This window comes from Struthio camelus, chromosome 7 (genome assembly GCF_040807025.1).
Source record: "Struthio camelus isolate bStrCam1 chromosome 7, bStrCam1.hap1, whole genome shotgun sequence".
In the NCBI taxonomy this organism is placed as follows: domain Eukaryota; kingdom Metazoa; phylum Chordata; class Aves; order Struthioniformes; family Struthionidae; genus Struthio; species Struthio camelus.
The window spans coordinates 8,435,457-8,459,006 of record NC_090948.1 but is presented as its reverse complement, the minus strand read 5'-3'; the positions used below and the strand labels follow the sequence as shown (position 1 = coordinate 8,459,006).

The 23,550-nt window shown below is 35.0% G+C and overlaps 2 protein-coding genes across 2 annotated transcripts in view; one reads left to right on the top strand and one right to left on the bottom strand.

Moving 5' to 3' along the window:
- Positions 1–3,016, top strand: part of SLC18A2 (solute carrier family 18 member A2) — a 30,867-nt gene extending 27,851 nt beyond the window's left edge. Inside the window, exon 15 of the mRNA XM_009668618.2 lies at positions 1,504–3,016. Coding sequence (XP_009666913.1) covers positions 1,504–1,614 — 111 coding nt within the window. The 3' untranslated portion in view covers positions 1,615–3,016. The remainder of the gene's footprint in view (positions 1–1,503) is intronic.
- A 2,854-nt stretch (positions 3,017–5,870) lies between these two features.
- The window catches only part of PDZD8 (PDZ domain containing 8), a 64,988-nt gene continuing 47,308 nt past the window's right edge, over positions 5,871–23,550 (bottom strand). Inside the window, exons 4-5 of the mRNA XM_009668673.2 lie at positions 11,102–11,264; positions 5,871–9,679 (exon numbers count right to left, since the gene is read on the bottom strand). Coding sequence (XP_009666968.2) covers positions 7,482–9,679; positions 11,102–11,264 — 2,361 coding nt within the window. The 3' untranslated portion in view covers positions 5,871–7,481. The remainder of the gene's footprint in view (positions 9,680–11,101; positions 11,265–23,550) is intronic.

Sequence of the window (23,550 nt, the reverse complement as noted above, 5' to 3'; positions counted from 1 at the left end):
GAGTGTGATCCAGAGACGACCAAGGAGAATCACAGACGCTGGTGCAGCTGATTTGCAGAGGGGGGAGTTAAGGGTTAAACTGCATGACTCAAGCTGGACCAAAGGACTTCACATTATCACATTTGTTAGCTGGTATCTTCACCTGATAAAATAGCATTCTTTGTACAAACCAGGACAGAACATTTACTTCTCAGCTGGTTTGTGCCTTCATCTTCTTGTTGATCTTGACTAGAAAGCTGGTCATGAGTGAAAACCAAGCAGGGTTGAAAGCATGCAGACAGGATGTTCAGCCTTTATTTCTTAACTGCTTCTTGTGCATATTCAGTATGCACCTATGTGTGGTACATGAAAGATTAAAGACCAGAAGAAGTCCCAAGATGAGATAAAATACATTGCATTTGCAGGTACTCTTGGAGCTAGTTTTGATGCTGTGTGGTGCCATCGAACCAAACAGAACACATCCTGTAGAGGCAACAACAAGCTTAATGCTAGCTGCCTTTTATGTGTGAAAGGCCAGTGTTAAGACTGATAACGTTTTGTGTATAAATATGTGAGGAGTGCAGGCTGTCTTCATCATTACAGTCTTTAATCATGCCTGTGTTTTGCAGCTTTATAAAGGGAAATACAGTGGCATCATCAGGAAGGTTGTCACTGACAGGGTTTCACTTATAAGATGCTGACCATTGAAGGGAAAGGCTCTTCTCTCCCCGCTGCTTAGGCAGTAGCAACTTCCACAGTGAATTCCCTACCATTAACAGAATTTTAAATGCAAAGGTCACTCTCATTCTGAAAGTAGCTTGTTTCACATCAGTGAACTGTTTCTTTCAAAAACAAAACAAAGAGTCAAAAGGAGAAGGCCCGTCTGTGCTCCTTGTGTAATTAATTAAAGGCCAAACCTCATCACATACATTGTGGACTATGCTAAAAAACTGCAAAGTATAGACTGATTCTTGTACGAAAAAATGAATAAAATGAAATATTGTGGCTGGTGCCTAACTACAACAATCACTTTTAGCCATGGGTGTAAAGTTGTAATACTACTAGACCACTACTCTCAGCATAGCCTACTTCGTTTTTCTGAAGCGCCACAGAAGGTGCTGGGAAAATAAAGTTAGTATTAAGGGAGATTTAGCTTGAGGTGGTGGGATTCCTCTTGCTCATTTATCCAACTTTTAAGAGATGGTGATCCACTATATGATAGGTAAGTTACTGTAACTGAAGAGCACTTATACGTATCTCAGCTTACCTAGCCTGGACCAAAATACTGGTTCTCCTGGAGTAATAGAAAGTTCCTGTTGATATCTTTAGGGTAAAGATCCCACCTCACATAGACCTACGAACTTGTTTTACACTAAATGAAATCAGTAATTTGGTTCCTACTTTCATGAAAGATAGGTGAATCCCTAAATCTGTGGATGCAGCTGGATATCTGTTTGCTGAAGAGTCAGACCGCAGCTGAACGTTCAACAGAAATGCTAACGTCCATGCTCTGTTTTCTTTTAGGCGATACTCATGGATCACAACTGTCCTGTGAAAACAAAAATGTATACTCAGAACAACATCCAGTCCTACCCAATAGGTGATGATGAAGAAGAATATGAAAGTGATGAATAACATTACAAGCCATATCAAGTATTTTGGTGTACAAAATGCAGTGTTTCATGTGAAACATCTCATCCAGAAATATGTTTTAGTTGTACTGTATTTTTAATAGTGAAATATTAAAAAAAAACCCCAAAGGTAAATTATTTATTTCCCATGGTTATGAAGCAGACTACTAACTGCCTTATAAGGAAGAAAAAAAGCTTTTATAGCAGACTTCTATAGTGTTAACCTTTATTTTGTGTATTTTATTTTATTGAATATTACATAGTATTTTTGATTAAATGTGTAGTATAAAATGTATAAATGTGAATTTAAACTATTTTTTTAATTAACTCATTGACCACAATATTTCATATTTCATTTAGATGCATAGGAAAACTGAGCCATTGACAATAAATTATCTAATTTAGTCAACCAACTGAAAAAAAGCAAAGCTCAAAGAAAATGTACCTATCCCATTTCCATTCTTTTAAATTGTAAGTACATTCACACGACCTAAAGTCTGAGATTGAGTGTAGACATCACTATGAGTTTTGTGATCCCTTTTGGATCATAAAATACTTAAATACAAGGCCTTAGCTTCTCTGCTGATTCAAAAATGAGCTCTGCATGACCACTCATGAAACATTGGGGAAAAGTAAATATTTTGCAGACGAGTGTAGTGCTATTATTCAATGCTCTTTGAAAAAGTTGTAATTAACTGGCCAGCTATGTCACACACACACACGGGTAAAAAGGTATGTATGAAAGTACACACTTCCTTTCCTTTAAAGGGAATAAGAAGAGCATGAAGATATGGCACTTGTTTATATTCTTATCTTTTAGCTCTCTTAACATGTCAACTTTATTTTAGACACATTTTAAATGACTGGTTAAAAAAAAGCTGCAGTATCACAGCTTTTAGTTCTACAGACTGCTGCAGCTAAGCTGATGCCTTTAGTAGTTTGAACATAAAAATATTTTACATACATTTGCATGCCTGCCTAGAAATTGCATATATAAATATATTTATTTTTCAAAAATGAAGTAAAAATATCAATTTTGCTAAAAATAATAAGAATCAATAGCTTGTTGCCAATATCTTAACATTTGGGAACAAATACAGAAAAAGTACTGCATTAGACTGTCTGTATCTGCACTGAGAAAAATCAGACTTTGAAACAAAGCATTTAAAATCACAATGTCCTTATCTACTGTGGTGTATGGTTTTTATTTGTAAATTAAAATCTTTATGTGCCTTCTTTCATGTAACTGCAGATGTTTTATGTATTACAGCATAGATACTATGTTTACATATAGTTTTGTAAAGTGTATATACTATAGTTAGAAAAGAAAAAAAATAGTGGATCAAACTTCAAGTATTGCTTTGTCAATAATTATGCATTCAGACTGCATTAAAATAAAGTAATCTAAAATAAGTTCACGATCTATTGTAATAAAATGTAGTAAAAAAACTCCCCTCATGATCTGCATTACACACTGTGGTTTACTGTACACCAGAGAGGAAAACAAAACAAAATCAAACCAAAACAGAAGCGCATAAACACAACTCCTGGGAAAGCACTTCTCATACTCACCTACTCAATTTATCATTGAGGACAAACATTTTCACTTCAGGTGATAGATGTGTAACTTGTTGAAGTAAAACGACGGCAAACAATCTATCATATGACTGCGGATCTGAGATTTAGTTTTTGTGAAATCAAGGACAAAACGTGCACTACCAGGATACATATTTGTGTATTTTGTGTAGAATGAGTGTTTAACTAAAGCTGAATATTCTCAGAGAACATCACAAGAGGCTTAAAGGGTATGAAAGACCAAGCAATATGTCCTATAGTGAATCTGAAAATTCACTGACACAGGCAACAGATTTTGTATTGGTGTGTCTTCTATTGTATTCTTTTGAACGTAAATAGATGAAAAGTCTTCCTTCAAAATCGAGAAGTATTCGAAAATAAACTATCATTAATATAGTACAAATCAAGATTTTGCAGTATGTTGAATATTTCACTGCCACTGAATAATTAACAATTGTCCGTATTGAAACAGGCTTATTTGCATTAGTCCAAGATTTGAACACTGTATATCATTTGAATACCCCAAATTTTCCCTCAGAAGAAATCCTATTTAGTATAGAAGCTAAATTTTAAACAGTATTGGTCAGTAGCAAAATTGTTATCCAACTAAATTTGAAACTAAAATGCTAACATTAGAATTTAAATTACCATACAATATGTTCAAACATTAATCAGTTAACCACTGTATTGCTTAAATTCACTAGTTTTTTTTAATACACACACACTTTTATATAAAAGTAACACAAAACATAGTAACTTTAACAAAAAAGGGCATAGAACAAGTTAATAAATTGTTTCTATACTTTCAAGAAAAATCAAAGTTAAGGGAAGCTCACATTACTCTGCAACATACAAGAACTGATCACATTCCTCTTCTGCACATGAAACCAGGTTTCTGCTGTGGCCTTACAGGCCAGCACTTCAGTGCGTTGCTCAGGAGACCCATGCAGTTCACAGTCTAACTCCTATGTGCTCTTGCTCTGCTCCGGGTCCACTAGAAGTTACAGGACAATAGAGCGAGAGTAGTGCAGACACCCATGCCTGGGGTCTCTGCCCCCCTGCTTCTCCCCAGACAACAGAGCTCTAGCAGCTGGTCTGTATTCTGGATTTTCTAAGGCATGGAGGAATAAGTGGATTTTATCAGCTAGTAAGCAAACAGTTCCTGACTGTCAGCAAAAAGGGGTTAGCTTCAGCAACAGAAAACACTGAAAAATATTTGGGTTCTTTCATATTTGGTATATTTTATCTCCGTGCCACTTTACATGTGGTAAAGTCACTTAGCACACCCACTGCTCCCACTGCTTAGCCCTGCAGTTGGAAACTTCCATGTATGTTTGGTTGCGAATTTCAGAAAAAACAAATAAGGAATTAGAAGGAAAAACTGATTAGAGGAAAATGAGCTAGTAAACAGTAAGGATTTGTTTTAATTCCCTTGTTAACATTTTCTGAAGGCCAGGGCAAGTCAGAAGAGTTTTTCTTAAACAATTTTTCCCCCTCTCATAAACCTCCACCTGTAGTCACTATCATCATTAACAGAATAGCAGTATTATTTGCACAGTGCCTGGAGGTCTTAAAGTAAATAAGTAAATGCTACTGTTCTTAGCATTTTATAAGAGTATCCTAGCTACAGCAAGAATTAACTGAGGTCATCATTTCAAAAGAAATCTATGCCTACTGTTAAACTGTGTAGAATAAAAATAAATGCATATCCATTAAAAAGAATGCATAAAGCCCCATTAGTTCAGTAGCCAGTAATTTTGTTTAATGCAAAATGTGTTATTTTTCTCCCAAAGATACTTTTCTTTTAGTGGCTTTACATGATAAACTACTGCAATACAAATATTTAAAAAAAAATTAACACAGTGCAAAGTTGTTTACAGTTTAGCAAAACTATTTTATTAAAGCTTGTTCTCATGATAAAATAATAGGCAACAAAATCATATTAGGCAGACTTTCTGTAAATGTGTGTAGCTGCCACCTATTCAGATATCACTAAGTCAAGATATTTGTTTTCTGTGGTATTCTTTATTTTCAGCTATTTACAGTCAAGCATGAAGCAAAGATTACATCAGGAATGTAGTATTACAATTTCCCCCTCAAGATTTACCATTTATTGTAATTAATGCCAAATAGGAATTGTGTGTTTTCCTTCTTATCACTAAAATACAACTATTTTGCACCCTTTCCCCATTTAGTATATTTAAAAATATTGCACTACATTTAATTTATCTCTTACAATCATCATTAGCAATTACTATATGAGGAAAACTATATCCAGCTTTTCATATCCACTGTATTACACAAGTAAATTTAAAACATTGAAAGCAGTTTTGTGAAATCATTATTTGCATTGTTTTCACAGCTCCTTCATGTTTACCAGGGTTTAAATGAAGTACTTGGATATATTTGAAAACTTCTATAGCAATCCGTAAGAGCAAACACTGATGGAGATTTAACGCAGATCACCACCAATGGTAAGCCACTGAGAAAATGAAGTGGGAAAGTCTTAATACGCATCTCAAGCAAGTATAGGTTAAATAACTTTTAGTCAATAAGGGAAGCTAGTTTTGTGTGATTATTTGCTGAAGCATAATTTCAGAAGTGTGACACGCCTATTTTAGCATGGACAGTGTTTTCCATACGTTTAACTAAATAATTATCAACTGCCCAGAACTCGCAAAAAAGTGCAAGTAGTTGCATGAGTGGAAGTAATTGTTTTGCTTAGAAGTGCAAGTATGTTTCTCCATGTGTGAAAACCATTGCTTCTTTTTTTTGGCCTATCACAAAATAAACTGAGAAGCAAATTTAGCTGAAAGGTACATTACAGACTGCCTCACAAATTAAATAAACTATTTTACCATCTTCAGTTCGACTCTGTTTCCATAAAGGCATTTTTTTCTACAATCAGTAATAATGATATCAGCATCTAATAGTACCTAAAATAAAGATGAAACTGTATACCTCACTTCTATACACAGAAGATGAAAAAGACATGTTTACAGGAAATAAATAAGAACAATGGCCATAGCCACATGATGCTAAGATCCACAATTTACACATAGCACAAAACCAGATGATTCTTTTCAAAAGCTGCTGGTTGAAATTCTTCTTTGACTCTACTGGACTCACTCCCCAAAAACATGTTATATACACTATAGGACAGCTTTCTGGAAAAGCTAGTCTTCTTGCTCAGACCTTCTCTTCCATTTGAGAAGCTGAATGCAGTTTACCAATATATGATTACCCCCAAATGCTGAGAAACATAGTATTTAGCTATTTTGTAAAGTGTTACTTATTTTGTACCTTAAGCTTTCCGAAATGATAAAATCTGCGGCAAAATATTAAAATATTTGAAATCTTAAATTGCCATCACATGCTATTTCATAGAATGCAATAAAACCTCCAACTCTTGTGAAGTACAGTTTACTTTTATCAGGTTATCAGATACTACAACAACGTTTAAAGACAGTTATGTTCTGGAAGGCAACTGGCCTCTTTTATCTCAAAAATATTCCCAATTAAATTAAGAGATATTGGTATGTACTTTAATACCTAATATTATTCAAGCAGGATGCAACATCCCGAATTTCTAAGGAGGCAACTTTTTAGCACAGCATTACTATATTTCATGTTACTCACAAACTGAAAAGTTCTTGTGTTTAACAAAAATATGGAAAGCAAGTGACTTCATATGCAATGATATCTTTACTAAATATTAATAACAGACAAAATAAAAGCTACTTTATTTGCATTCATGATATGTTTGGCAAGAGATACAGAACTATCTAGAAGACCTACAACAACTGTGATCAAAATTTTAAAGCCTGGTCCCTCAACGATTTCTGTGTCTGTCATCAGCTTAGGCATGCAACAAGCTTGTAACCTTTTCCTCATACAATGAAAGTTAAACATTTCAAAAATCCTGGTGGTTTCCTTTTGAAAGCACAAATTCAAAACAAAAAGGGAGGCAAGTAATACACTACGGACACCACACAGATTAATGTGAAATGGTAAGGTTACATACCTAGAAAAATTAAAAATAAATTATTAAAAATAAACTTCCAATATAAATCCAAAAATGTAGTTTTAACACAAATTTAACCAGCCAGTTTTAACAAAATGATTGTGCCGTAGCTGTAAAAAAACATTATCATCTGTACTCTTGCACAGACAAATAACTGTGGAGAAGCAGATCATGTACATTATACCAGTGTTTTAATTTGATTTTTGTGTGTTTATGATTAAGTGCAAAGTATTCTTTTTAGTCCGCTTTTTCAAAGGCTAAATATATAAGTATCAGTCTATGGATTGAGGTGGATCAGCTGGTTCTTCTGATACGGTGTTGAATGTTGGAGCCTCTGTTAGACTGACGTCTTCATTATCCATTTCTTCTGCTACGTTGGCTTCCTCTGAATCTTTAGTCACTCTTTTTGACTGCCGGTCTAATGAAGTATTTTCCAAAGATTCTATATCCTCAATGCCAGCTCTGTAGTGTATCATGAGCAGTGTAAGGGCCTGCAGTCTTTCACCTGATTTAGCCAGCGCAGCAGAAATTAATGCTTTTTTCCTTGCATCATTTGTCTCTTTTTCTTCTTTAATGAGTGAATTATTATTTTCCAGCTCCTGGTCTATTTCATTCTGCAATTTATCCAACATGAATTCCAATTTCTGAAACCGCTCCTCTGTAGGTAAACTTCTATAGAGATCGCGTCCAATTTCTTTAACTGCAATGAAGACGCTATCATCTAGACCACCTTCCTTTCTCACTAACTTTACCCCTGTGCCTGCTGCACGCTTTGAAGGACTATTAGAACCACTGATTTCAGTGTCACTACTTTCATTATCAGAAGTGTTTGGTGTGTGCTTTGGTGAAGGTTCTACAACGTCTGTTCCTTGCTCAGTAAGGCGAGCTTTGGGGACTTGACGAAGATTTAACAAACGGGTGCTTGTATTGATGATATGCCTGGTCAAACCTGTAGTTTTATTAACAGATTTAGATTCTGAATCAACACGAGAGGATACAGCTTGTGAAGCTTCCTGTCCTTCTGTTCTACAACTTCCCACAGTTCTATCAAGTCTCTTTTCAGCTCCTACACAAAAGGGTGTCTCAGTTAGACATTTTTCTTGACATTTTTTATGGCAAACATAAGCACAGAGCATGCACTGCGAAGCTGCTTTAGTCCAAACTTTCTTTTTGCAATAATCACACCAAGTTGGATTCTGAAACTGAGTATCTTGAAAGTTATGCTTGTTCTCGGTAAAAATAATTTGTCCCAAGTAAGGATCCTCTTTCTGAACTGCATGACCTTCTTCTTCCAACTGACATTCCTTTTCTTTCTCTAGCAGAAAGTTGGAATCATCTGATTCTCCTTCTTTTAAATATTTAAAATGTAAAGTTAGATCGCCATAGCAGAATTTTTCGTTGAATCCCTTATGCGTTGTTAAATTCCGCAATGCTGTTCTAGTGACTGCTGCTTTAGGTGTAGGAGCATCCAATTTAAATGTTCTAATATATTCCATGGATGATGTGGCTATACAATCTAAAGCAATTTCTTCAAGTTTTATGCTTGCATATCCTAAGCAGATAAAACCACCTGCTTTGAAAGGGTCTCTGCACCACAGTGCTACATTAAGGTACTTATGGTATCCTTCTACTTCAAATATACAGGAGGATGCTCTTGTCCTTGGCCATCGACCTAGCCGGATCCGGTAAGGAATTTCTGGCGATTCCCATGTCTGATGATCATCTCCACTCTCTCTAGAGCTACGTGCATTTTCTGAACTTCCATCTTTTAACGTATCTTGTTTTGGTACCGTTATTACTTTTGATACCACTGGATCTTCTATTTGATCATTATTCTTTACTACCTTCTCTGTGCATTTATCTACATTATTTGTAGGTGGAGGTGGCCTCTCTGGTTTCTCAGAAGATACGCCTCCAGCTTCTAAGAGATTTTGAGTTTCACTAGTAGGCAAAGTAGGCTTATTTTGTGGCCTAGGTGGTACTGGAGGCTTATTACTAGATCCTTGTGATTGTTTACCTGATTGCTGTGATGCATCTGAACTCTCAGAAGTTTTGGCTGTTGCCACTTTAGCTCCATCTTTTTGTTGTGTTTTTGATGTTGCTTGATAGTTTCCCAAAAGTAATTTTCGATTCAGAATCGGAGATATAGTTCCAAGTGGTTTAGCAGAAAATATTACTGCTGAACGTTTGGGACTCTGAGTTGTTAGCATATCTTCTTTTTGATCAGGTGACTCACATGCTAAGTCCTCGAATTCTGAATCAAAATCTTTATTATCAACATCAGCTGAAATATTAGCTTGATCATCTTCTGGTTGTGTCAAAAAAGTAGAGTCTTCCAATTGTCCAAATCCATCCTGCAGTGCTGAACCATGCTGATTATACCCAACAGGCCTTTCATAAAACACTAAAACTCTGTCCCCAGCCTGTCTAATGAGCTTCAACACTTGGACAGTTGATGTGATTTTAACACCTGTTAAAAAAAATTAAAAAAAAAAAAGACAAAAAGGGTAAAATTGAAAATATGATAGCTATGTAAACGTCCAAATACAGTTAACAAAAACCTTTGAAACTGCAACAGTGAACAGTTGTATTATTACTACTAAGAGGGGAAATAAAAAAAACTATGACACAAGATCTGAACTGATAGGTAATAGCTGGGTCCTTTCTGTTTTATTCATATATCACTTTAGGAGCTGGAAAAGAAATTAACATACATAGTCTAGATTGCAATTTGGTATTAATGCTGTAGTCTTAAAGACTAATGTTGATTTAATATTTTTAATGTGATGTTAAGAAACTAATGTGATGTGAGGTGATTCTAAGCCCCAATAACTTTACGCTAAGCTGCTTACAATTCCTACTGCACACTGCTTTATTTAGTCCCATGATATCCAGTAGAATAAAAATATTGCATTATTTCTTAATGATCATTATCAGGTTTCGAGCTGGTCCTTTCACTAAGTTTATTAGCTGCTGTTCCTATTAAGGGTTTACCTGTTCTTCTGCTGACATTAATATCCTGTAGATCCCTTCCAACTATTAAGTTTAAAGAAGTAAGGTTTCCAGTTTCAGAGACTGATTATGATTTATGATTATGATTTAATTCTTTGTTGGTCATATAGTCCATGTAAAGCAGAAATATCGAAGCTACATCTGGAGATGGTCTAATTTTAAATTGTATAACATAGAACTGTACTAATCCACGTCATAATTCTCAGGGATTCTGATAGAACTAATAATAAAAAACCCACCCCCACAAAAAGTCAAAGAAAATTTCTTGCTTAAGTGCAGCACCGATCTTCCAGTTAAGAATTGGCCAAAATTTTTATATGTGAGAAGCTAAGATTAGATTTCTAAAGAATACTAACATTTCTACTATAATTATAATTTTAAAATGACATATAATTATATTAATATTATAATCTTTAAATATTGTAAGTTTCAGAAAGTTGCTCTGCTAGTCAAAAACATGTTTATACTGCTTGTTCCATACTCTACTATTACTTCAAAGTCAGTGCTGAGCGTGCAAATCTAGGATATAAAATGCCACGGTTTTCCTTGTAAATTAAGTAGATTTTCTAGCGTCATTGGAAGAAATCAAGTAGGAAACCTCACAGCATCACTGTTAGAGCAATTAAAAATATATTTACATTTAAATGTTTCTTCAACTTTATTTTAGCTTTTGCCTAGCAAAGAGTAAATCAATACGCAAGAAAAGGGATCAAGCGAATGATAACCTGAGTGGCCACAAACACACAAATATTAGTTTCCCCTGTGGGAGCCAAAAATATCTTTAATCGTCGAGAAAGGTAGTTAAGTCGAACTGTGTGCAAAAGTGTCCATACATCTTGCAAGATCACATTGCTATTTTCAAAGTTGACATATTACTCACTGCCAATTGCTAGAAGTCTATCCCCTCTCTGTAGATCAGCTGCTGCTGCAGGAGAGTTCGGAGTAACCGTTTCAATCACAACATGCCCCGCATCATCATCTTTGGATTGCACAAGGCGGAGCGTCAGTCCAACACTTTGCAAATTTCCTTTAACAAGTTCTGCCTAGAGAGAAGGAAGTCACAAGTTAGAATACGTTGATTAGCTTACTGTAAGGACTCATGGTTACTTACGATTTTGTTTAACTAAAATTACACAGCTGATTCTACGAAAAGAATTACATTAGGACATCTACTGAATTCAATGAGCACATTATCACATAATACATTCACTATCTGCGAATTCGGTTTACACCTTTGGGGAAAAATGGAACCAAATGTCACCAGTTCTGAAGAGCCAAATAAGCTGAAACTAAAAAGTAGTGCAAGAAATTGTTAGCAAAATATATATAATGGGTGCCTGTTCAATTGTTTATATACAAATAATAACAATACCAAGCTAAACTGTGCAAATACAAATCTGCTGAAAAACCAACAAATAGCTCATTTTTGCAAAAAGCCCAGTCCTAAGAAAACTATATACAACCTCATCTTCTGTACTATCGGGAAGAAGTTTTATTAAAGGAGCACTGAACCACCAATCTAGGTAATGCTTTTAATGTTCACATTAAAATTATAAAACCTGTTATTACCAATAGCTCTACAGTAGTTCATACAAAAGATATTTGAGGTGAGAAAATGATTAGGAATATGCACGTGTAACTAAGTATATTTAGAACAAATCTATGTCGTATTTATACATATTTATTAAGACAAAATACAACACCTACAATAGTGTAGGTAGCGTAGTGTAAGTTTCTCCAAAGCCCAAGAACCATTTTTTATATTTATCTTGTCAAGCAGTCTTATAAAAATAAGATAGTTTAACTTAGCAAGTTCATATATTTTATTCTTTAAAAAATGACGAAGGTGCATTCTGTAGTAGAATTTCACCCAACACACATGCACAAACTTCCAAGGTATAAGAAAAGGCCGTTCTTGAAGAACATAACGAGAATTTACTAACTATTCACGACACGTCAATGTCTGTTAATAAAACCAGTTGCAGAAGATCTCAAAGAATGCCTTTAAGGAATAAAAAAATGCTTATTTTTTTTTCTAAATGGCATTCCCTTTAGAAAACTGTTTCAAATGACTGTCTGCTATCACTTTGCCAAAGTATACTCTGTCCATTTGAAAGGGAAGTCATACTCTGTCTCAGCTCCAAGTAGAGAAATCTAATTTGCTTTTTTGTTTCCCAAGAACTGAGAGACCGATATTGTTTGTAGAAAACCTCCATAGAAACTTTCTATTTATTTTCAATTTACGAGCTTAGGTAGACAGTCCTCTCCCCCATCCTTCTGCATTTACTTTGTTGCTATTCAATTGTCTATGTTTGAACTGTCTGGAGTTGATCCTCCTCTTTTGAGGGCATATTGGTTTGCTTACTTTTGTATAGTGGCTTTTCATGGATGGAGTGGATTACTTAACTTCAGTACCTGACGCTCTCCTTGGCTGCATGACTCTCATTATTCCTTTGCTCTAGTCCTAACCGTAGCATATTCTTGCTTTTTGTTAATTGTAGCTTTGTTCTTTATAGAGTTAAAAATACTATACTAATTAATTGTCTGCTTAAAAACAGCATCGAGTTTAAAGAAGCAGACTTGCATTAACTTTCTAAGCTTTGCCACTAACTCTCTGCATTTCACACAGTCAGTTAAGTAAGGATATTTTCTCTCAAGCTTTGTTAACCTGTCTATTGTGAAAGGCAAATTAAACTACTCAGGACACTGTCTAAGCTCAGTACTGTATGTGAAACAAGACGTAATATAAGCTGAACTCCAGTTCTGGGATTTAAGGTTCTCTTGTAATGCAAATAAATAAGTTTATTGCCTACAGAAACAATTGCTTCAATTTTTTTTTTTAAGGTTCATCCCTATTTACACTGGAGAAACCCTGATTACACTATTAAATAGTGTACTGCTACACAATTTTGAAGTGTTAAAATGTCAAAGAAAATATACTAGAAATATTTCCAGAAAAGAGAAGCTTTCTTAAAGAAAAAAAATTAAGTCTTTTGTTTTACTCCCTTGAATTTGTATATAATATGGCTTTACGTTAGCAATTCTCAAATGAGAATCGCATGCGCTGTATGGAGACAACATGAACAATTACTACAATTTCAAATAACACTAGTTTAATATTTTAACTGTCAAAAACACAAGTGCCATGAACTTGCTGCGGCAGTATATGAACCCGCAGCAAAAATTCCTGTGAAAAAATCACTCCTTTATGTTACGTAGCTCTGCATATTATTATTAGACAATGAGGAAGCCACTCTTTCTGGGATTTGCCCGATTTTAAGTACTCAAATCTCACTTTTACTAAAAAGGCTCATTTGAAAGTCTTGCTCAAATTATTAAGGCTGGAAAAAAATTCACACAAACCCTTGTGGTTGAATAGATAATTAAACTAACAAAGATCATTAAACATAAAGAAGAAAAAAATCAACTTCCACTAAGGAGCACTTACTTAAACGTGAAGAATATTATACAGACTGAAAAGCAAACTATAAGCATGTTCGTCCTACTTTTCATAAGCATACAAGTATCTTAGTGAGGGAATTTTAGAAAAGAAATGAATCTTTAGTCCAAATGGTAGAGGAAAAAAAAACCCAACAGGATGATTTTTCTCTTAATGCTAAAATATTCTAGCAATTTAATTACACTCCTTGAAGGAGACAATTACTTTTAAAATCTATGGCTTGTTCTGAAATCTAACACAAGTTCTGGATCTTAATGCCCTGAATTGGAGTTAATTAATAAGACATGACACTTCAAAATCATGGTTCATAAAGGACAGATAGTCTTTATTTTGCATAACTGCAGAAGAAACTTTGCTGAAAGTTTGCTTGTTTGCAACATGTGGTAACTATGTAATCTGTTTTTGAATAGATTAGAAAAACAGCTAACTGCTAAGAAAAGCTGACCATCGTAACATTATTACAAGTGTTATTTCATGAAAACCAAACTTTCCTTTACAGTTGGATAGTCTCTCTTCTATTCAAACAGTAGCACGCAAAAGCCATGACCTTTCTGAGGACCCGTTCTTGAGAAAGTAATAAGCCTTATTTCAAAATGAGAATCTTGCACAAAAAACAAGGGCTATTAATGCAACATCTAGACATTTGGACAAAAGGCAGCTATGACCTCAGAACTGTGGTTACATTGTTATTACTTACGAATCAGGGCAGCCCTGATGAGCAAAATATGGGAAAAGGGCATAAATAGATATTTAAAAAAAAAAAAGTGAAAGTGTTACCAAAAGTTCTTTCTTTCAGAGTCTGTCAGCACAGATCCTCATCCTCTTAAGCTTCCTTTGAATTCAAGGACTTCTTTGAGCAGATCTCAATAGTAGTATGACTTAACAATGAAAATATTCCCCACTGTAAAAGACTAGAAACCTCTGAGGTGATTTCCAGCATTTCAATCCTTCCCTCCTTCCCCAGGGCTAGACCACATAAAAGAAACTAGGGACAGCTGGGACCAAAGACACTTAGGTCTATCTCTGAACATTTGGTTTCCATGCAAGGACACTCACTGCTTTTCAGAATGAGCGTGAAGCACTGGCGGCAGGGAAACTTGCAATATTCTAGCGATATCTGATGGAAAGCTGTTTCGGAAAGGAGAGCTCCACTGAACATAACAAGCAAAGGTCATCTCAACATTTCATTAACTTTGGCACAGTCACAAGCTTTCTCACGAAGTAAACTGGTTTTATTTATCAGTCCCAACCAGATGAATAATTCTCTTGATTTTTCTGTCTGGAAACTCCGAGTTTCACCAAATGATACTCCTCTCAGGCTAGCTACAGTGCAGGTAAACTGTTTCAAGCTTTCTGAAATACCCTGCACCCTGACAACTGAACTCACAAAACCAGGCATCTTTGTACATCCAGCATGGCTACTTTATACCTTTCTCCCCCTCTCTCATTAAAATATGATAATGTATGTGAAGAACTAAAAGTTCACTGGGATGGGAAATATCAGAAGGACAAAATCAGCTAAATGACACTGAGTAGAACAGATTGGAAGTGAAGTGTAATATAAGGCAGAAAAACTAAAAGTGGTGCTTTGGAGAAAAGGGAGTCATAATCAAGTAGCTACACTGTATTAAAGCAAGTTTATTTTAGTTTAATCTATTTAACAGTTCCGCTCTATGACCACCTGCAACCCTCCCACTGCAGTTACTTGGGTAAGGTGCAAGATAAAGCAGGTAATACTAGATGCTTCTCAGTAAAAGGCTTATAATTCAGTGAAACTTGTATTCAATGAGTTAGAGCTAAACAATTTCATAACATTTGGAAAATAATCCTCCTTAAAAAAGGAACATATATTGTGAAGCACCCTCCAAACAACTTATGAAATACTTTTTGAAATTAAGGTGCAATGGAGCAGGAATGCATATCTTTGGTGGAGGGGTAGTAATTTCTGTAGTGTTTTATTATTCAAGGCAAAAAAGAAGAGGACACAAGATTTCCTTTCACTTTAAAATTAATAAAGCATTTTGATGCGGTGCTGTGAATGCCTGGGTTTCAGTGGAACAAAGAATATAAGCATTGATTTCACAATAAAGGTTTTGGTTCATTTATATGCACCATTTTAAGAGCCACTGTGAAGCATAACCCCTCAGCTGCTCTCAGTCCAATATCCGAAGTGTTTTCTGGAAATAAAACGCACAAGAAAATTATGTTGTGTTCCACAGCCTTTCCCTACCTCAGCCTTGCCATTCTGCAAGCCTAGCAGATGCTGGCTGCCAGTAAAAGCGGCTTCTTTAACCTTTTTACATTTGAATATACTGACACTGAACTTCACAGCTGCATATTGATAATTCAGAAATCTACAGCTTGCTAATACCATTAAAATGCCTGAATATTTCGATGAATATCAATATAGGATGTAACTCTCATTCTGCAAACACTTCATAAAATAATTAGTCTGAAAGAATTTGCAGATACAAAGGAATTATAAATATTAGATGCTGATTTATATCTGTGAACATGTAGGTAGTTGTCTGTACGATGCCATCTCATTTACTATTTACTTCCAAAACCGTACTAAGTTAGAGGTCATTTTAAAATAGAGAGATAAGAATGTCTTCAACAATACTGCAGTACCATAACTACTATGAGTTTAGTATTAGAAATCACATGCTTGCTTTCAGAATCTCTAAGACAGGACATATAAACAACGTCCACCAGTAAGTATGGAACTCAGGACATTTGGAAAGGCAGTTATGATAACCTCTTACTACTACAGGAACATTGTTTTGCTAAACTTCAAAAACATTAAACATATATATAAATCAAAAGCCACAAAAATAAATCACAGAATAATAATAAGAGCATAAGACTTTTGCTTTTCAACCAAATGACTTATTTTCACGAAATAAAAAGGAAATTGTTTTCTGAAAGCTTAATCCTATTCCATAGCTCATGCTCACATCTCATATTTACTAAACTATTTGTAAGCTTTAATATAATATAGCTTTAATAAAAATAAGCTAAATAAACGTTTCACACTCTTTTAAATAAACATGAAAAAAGCTTGATCATCCAAGCACATACTTCACTGACTTCACACCAACTGAAGAGTAACATTTTTACAAACCTTTCTGATTGACTATCAATGAAATATTACAACTCTTACCAATCAATATGTAACCTGCTGTATATGTCTCAAGTGGACAGTGGTATATCTGTACAGTACATCTACTGCATTGTAGACGAAAAGCTTAATTTTTTCCAACTCATTAGACTTACTGCAGTAGCTCTTATGAATTCTTGGAAGATTTGCTCTAACGTAATTTTGAAGGATAAGAGATAATATGTCTATGACTATGCCTGTAAACTATTACATTTTCCCAGACAGTCCTGCATGTTGAGAGAAGAAAGGAAGGAATATTTCATGTCAAAAAAATAGCATTAAAGTACAAAACCGGGAAGCAGTTGCTTCTATTCTGAAAACTCAGAAGTTTACATTATTAGAAAAAGGTGTTTGGCATATATCATTAAAATATGGATTTTAACATTATTCTGTTTTGACTCTATTACTGAATGCAGTCATAACGTATGACCTCCATAGTGAACTGATTGCTAGCTTATTTATCTGAGCTAGATGAGACAGCGAAAGGAAGCAGGGGTCATTAATTTCATGATAGACTCCTTAATAACACTGGACTCGGTGGGGGGGGGGGAGGGGGAAGAAAGCCAATTTTTTGCATGTTCTGAGGATTTCAATCCATGCGTTAGAAAAAGAGAAGCTGTTTTCTTTCCTTTGTGACATGAACCCAAAGTGCAAAGCTACCGGACTAGAGCAGAGCAAGCCATTTCTATTCAATTCTGCAGTCCTCCTGCCTGCATGCGGGAGCATTCCCTCAAATGTTCTGGGGAAATAGTCAAGAAAACAATCTTACTTGAACTGTCTGATACAGGCTTTGGTCAGATCCCATGGCGACAGATGACAGAACCCCCTTTTACTTGCCAGGCACAGAGAAAACTCCCAGCAATACGACAGGAGAAAGGGTTTAATCAAATGCTCGGAAAGCTGAGAGCCAGCCTTCCATAATCACAAAAGTATGCACTGGTTATTAAAAAGTTATTACAAATTGTTTTCACTATGTCTTATGCATGTGTAGATGTATTGATATACATATATACACACACAAACACACAGAGTTGCAAAGAAATCCATTAAATAATTTATTTCTGAACCTCGTTAATTAGCCAGAGATTTCCAAGTGAGTCTCTGAATAAAATGCACTCTAATTCGCTGGAAAAACAAATATGAAAACAAAATACACAAAAAAGATCTAGGAATTTGCTACCTAAATCGTATGCATGTGCCTCAATCTCTTCAATAGTTCCTTTAGTAGGCCTACTACCTGTGAAAACTTACCAAGAGAAATAATTAGAAAAATTAAATAAAAATTGAGGAATACAACATTTTTGTACTCTAGTTATTTTAAAGGAAGACTATCTTTGCATTAAAATCAATTCTAAATATAAACCTGACTCTTACGTCATTCTTTTATTCTCCACTAGAAGCACAAATATTAATAAACTTTTTTTTTAAATAGTCATTTCTAATCTAATTTGAAGGGTTATATACTGGCTACCTAAAACCTCAGTACATTTCATGGCTAGAAGCCATCCTGCACTCTAAGAAATCAGCACATACTGGAAACACAAATAATAACTTGGAAAGCAGTTTACTGATTTGCAAATTAATTTTTTTTAAAACATTCATAAAATATGTTTCCTAAGATTGAATAAAAATTTGAATTTTACTCTTTGCATGATTGAGCATAAATCCTTAAACATGAAATTGTTACTGTTTCAAAGCCTTTATCAAGACTTGCGTAACAGTAATTCACATGTTCTTTCTTGCTATGTGATGATTCCTCCACACCACAGAAACATACACCTTTAATACTAGAAGCGGCTGAAAATTTCCATGTATTTTTTTCCCTATGGGTTTATATTGATTCAGTTAATTGCCAGGAAAACATGTTGATTTGATTTTTCCCTCTAAGTTAAATTTTGCTAAAACATATTGGACAAATATGTTGAACAAATACATATTTGTTCTAAGTATACTGAAAGTGTGGGTTTTTTTCCGAAATAGTTTAACTTAAAATACATTAAATGTTCAAAATAAAAATATATTTGAGAAAAAAATTTCAATAAGAAATGAAAAACTGAAATATCTGCTCCTAATAACAAAAAGTCTATTGAATGGCAGTTTAGAGGATCCAATTACATTTTTCTTCTTGCATACTTCATTTTACAATACACAACTGAGCAACTATCTGAAAGATATTCTTCCGCCCATTTTGCTTAGAAAAAGGTAATAAAAAAATTAAAAGCTTACAGAAAACTTAATATGTAAGGCAAAAATACTTTGGAAAGGCTAATAAGCAGGCAGAATAAGCTTTCATTATAAGTACGCACCTACAAAAATAAAACTTCATGGTGAACAGGACTGAGCTACAATGAATATAAGAAAATGTTAAAGTCTTATCAGAAAACTGTCTCTGCAGGTATATTACAGAATTTATTTAGATGCATAACCACAATTTCTTAATTCATCCTCTGCTGGCACTTAGTTTGATACTTGGACAATCCCTTGCCTCTACTCAGTAACACATTGTAGCATGTGGCTTTCCCAGACCATGCTGATCCTTCCAACTTCAGACTGCTTTAATTACTTGGTTCAGCTGGTGTTCTGTTTTCCTCCACTGCAGCTCTTACTCTGCTCTTAAGGCAGTGACTCTAGAGATGTTTTTCAGTATTCACGTAGCTATCCTTTGCTGTTACTTGCTCACTTGCCTAATCAATGTCATCCACTGAAACTCGAGAGGGAGGAAAAAAATCTTTCGTACTCATCACCTTTTACACAAAAAAGGTCAAACAATACATTCGGTCTCAAAAACACTCTTCATCAGCAGAACACAGGAATGAGCTGACATTGCAAATAATCTTGAGGGTAGTCACACAATTTCTCTAGTATACACACTTGCAATACTGGAAAATACCTTTTCGAGATTGCTTAGTCTTATTCAATACTACGGCTTCCTTAACTTATTGCATATTATTTTTTATGTTCGTGTTTTATATCACGCCAGCTCAAAAACAATTGCAAGTTATGTTACAAATAACCAACCAGAACACCAGCGCCTGACAAACTAGGTACTGAAGGCAAAGTTATTTACAGTATGAACAATGACTATTACGGGACTAACTATACCTTTGCAGTGACATCCATTTTGGGTGTCACTGAATGGATCCTAAAACGATCAGCTTGTGGCCTCTTCATGTTCTCTTGAAGGAAATCGCTAACATTACCCTACTCTAACCCAGCAGACTGACTCAGATGGACTGACGCAGGAGTACCTCAGCAAGTTCACTGCGACTGCCATTGACTTTTCAAAAGGAGCTCTGACCACCCCTTAAAGCACAGGAATTATACAGTCATTTCAAATGGTACAGTTTATATTTAAACACTAGCAAATACAGCATTCAGAGAAGACAACCACTGGAGTCCTAATAGCACTGGACTTTAAGTCATTCAGTTGTTAAAAACTCCACTCAGGAAAAAGCTTTTAACTTGCAGCTACTCCCAGGCAGCATATGCAACACCTGACACGTAGACCATTTTCCCCACTTCTCTCTATTAAGAGCAGTTTTTAAAAACATCTTTGCCTTCGCAAGACCTGTTACCTCTACTGGCACCTGGAAATGCCCACTGAGCAACCTGAGCACTTTCTTATAGATCTGCTCTGACGACAACATAGAACTACATACAGTTAATCTGTGTTCTGGTGGCAGTCTAATCAGTGCAAGATAAATTAACCTCACTCTAAAACTGATGCTGAGATTGTGCTAAGACTTAGCACAGTTAAGGTGGCACTGTATCCGAGCTGTTTCGGGCATATGGATATTACAGTGCTGTGACAGCAACGTGAACCTACCTTTAATCACTTTGGAGGTAGGTATCCAATATTCCTTTATTTGCCCACTGTGCCGTTCTTATTTCTTCCTGCCCGTTTCAAATATCCTTAACCATAACAGAATTTTCTCCAAACTGTCACACCGTGCAGAACGTCGGTCATAAAAGAGCTATCAGTTACCTTGCAGAATTGCAATGGCTGCCTTCCCCTAACGAGTTTGACTGACTGACAACACAAGTCACCTAACACACAAAAAGGTCAGAAGCGATAGAAAATTCTACGAAATGGAAACGTTTTCACTAACTTGAAAGACTATCTGAAAAACAGAAATTTCAAAAGGAAAAGTCATTCTTACTGGGAAGCAATTTTTTAAAGGGATAAAATTTCCCATGGATTAGATCTGTCATATTTCAACAACCTCAATTAAACATGAATGCTATTTTTTTAGTGGGCACACACTTTCTATGTAAATAATCAAATGACATTATCAATGAAAAAGTTTGCAGTGTAATTGTGTCAGAGAGAAATCAGGGTTATAAGCAATGGAATCACTACCTCTGCTTTCTTGGTGCGATCTAGAATAGCAGCCAGTTTTCCTTTTTTTGGAATATTAGGGACAACTGAGAGATTTTTAGTAACACAACAAAAATACAGAAAAAATGCAAGCAAGATATTAGACTTTTTTTCTGCTAATTTTTTTGACTGTGTGAATTGTGCACTGTTGCTTTTAGGAAGAAGCTTCTTTATGGATAAATTATTTGAGAGTTTTTTACTACACCTGTAATATATCCAGATAATGGGCATCATGACTTTTTGTTCTATATAATACCTTATAGAAACCATTAAAATATACATTACAAAATATGATGGTAATTTCTCTCTGAAATGAGTTACATATTGGACCAAGATTATATTTAAAACAATAATTCATTAAAGCCACAATTCTGCAAGTGTTATGCACATGTCTAACTTTACCATCACGAGTTTTTTGTCTGAAATCAGTGTGATAATTCATGGTAATAAAGCTAAACATCTGTGTGTCTACTCAATGAGTACTAAAAATATTTGACAAATACAGAACAAGCTAGTTACTAAACAAAATAAGGAGCTACACATTATTTATCCTCAGTATTCCTGACACACTGTTGGCGCTGTTTTACTAAATTAAGTACTAAAAAAACTATACTTTTTCCAATTGTACAGGAAAACAGGTTATGTGACATGCAAAAAGTAAACTGTTAGCAATTATCATGAATTGCTGAGGCATTCTCACTGAACAGTAATTACAGGGGTTGAACAGAGGCGTTAAAGACAAACAAGGCAGCAGAAAACCTGCATTTAACTTCAAAATGTCAGAAGCAGGTAAAATGCAGACCTTCAGTTTTATATGTAGCTCTTCTTTGGAGAGCAATTTAGTACAAACACCAATGTGTCTCTTCTTTAAGTGCTCTTATTCAGTCACATCCTTTTAGTCTTTATTAAACCCAACTGTGATGATTTCCTTTGGCCCTGAAAAAATGGAAAAAATTGATTTTTCCAATTCTTATATCACCATTTATGTCTTTGATAGTAAAAAGGCTTCTTCTAATATTACTTCAGCATGACTCAGTTATTATATAAACATTTTGTAAAAACGTCAGGTAGCCTAATAAAAAAAAAATACTGAAATAGGCTTACTGAAACTGGATCTTAAAAAACAGAGGTTGATGGATTCATCAAGGATTACAAATACTACGAGCGAGACAGAAACAATAGAAAGTTTACCTAGCTGATGGTTGTCTTTGTATAAATTTGTTATTAATTGCTGCAACGCAAATTAAAGACACAGGCGATTAATCGAAACATAAGAGGGTAGACTTGATAATATGCGCATATGAGTGAGGGAGATCAATCTGGGACTGTGCTCATTTCTACTAATGGAGAAAAAAAATCCAAACACATTCAAGGGTATACATTAAAAGGAAACCTGTAAAATAGCCAGTAATTACTTATGTTTGTATTATAACTATTAAATATATCTAATATAAAATACTTACCATTAAACCATTAATTAAACCATTAGTTTTCTCATATAAATCAGTTATTATTAATTGTTATGCAAGAAATTCAAATTATGAGAACATCCAGCAGAAGTCCTTTGCAATAGAAATAACAGTGGCTATGGAGAATATATTTCTCCACAAAGAGAAACTGCTTGACAATTTTGACCATCGCATCCATCAACCTTAACGCTCTAGAAAGTTACCTTTCTAGAAAAGAATGTGTATGGAAATTATTTTATAGGCTGATTTTATTCCGGAATAGAATTGTTTTCATTACAGCAATAGTAATGCTATAGGCTATCTGGACACAGTCCTGGGTAATGTGCTCTAGGTGACCCTGCTTGAGCAGGGGTGTTGGACTAAATAATCTCCAGAGGTCCCTTCCAACCTCAACTATTCTGGGATTTCAAAAAGTTACAGCCAGAGAACAGTGCACAAAAGGAGCAGGAGCTTCAAAAATACTTCTTGTCTGGGAATCTCTCCACCAAAACCCTAACTCTGAAACAGCAGCAGCATCAGAGCAAGAAGCCACACTGCTGAAACAACGCTCTGAGGAAGAGCTCAGTTCTACTGGAGGCAGCGGCAAGGACCAAGGAGTAAAGAACAGAAGAGACCAAAGAAGCAGTCACAGCGCTGGTCTTCAATGCCATCATACAGCCTCCTGCAGCCTCGCTTACTCCTTACCCTAGGCTGCAATAGGATTATTAGATTAAGTTTCACATCAGACTTCAAGAACTTGAGCAATATCATTTGACTGATTAAAAATATGATGTTCTAAATAATTACACAGTCCTGTGCAAAAAAAAAAAAAAGTAAAAAAGCATACTCCTATAAACAAACCATTGTAATTTCTGGTAATATA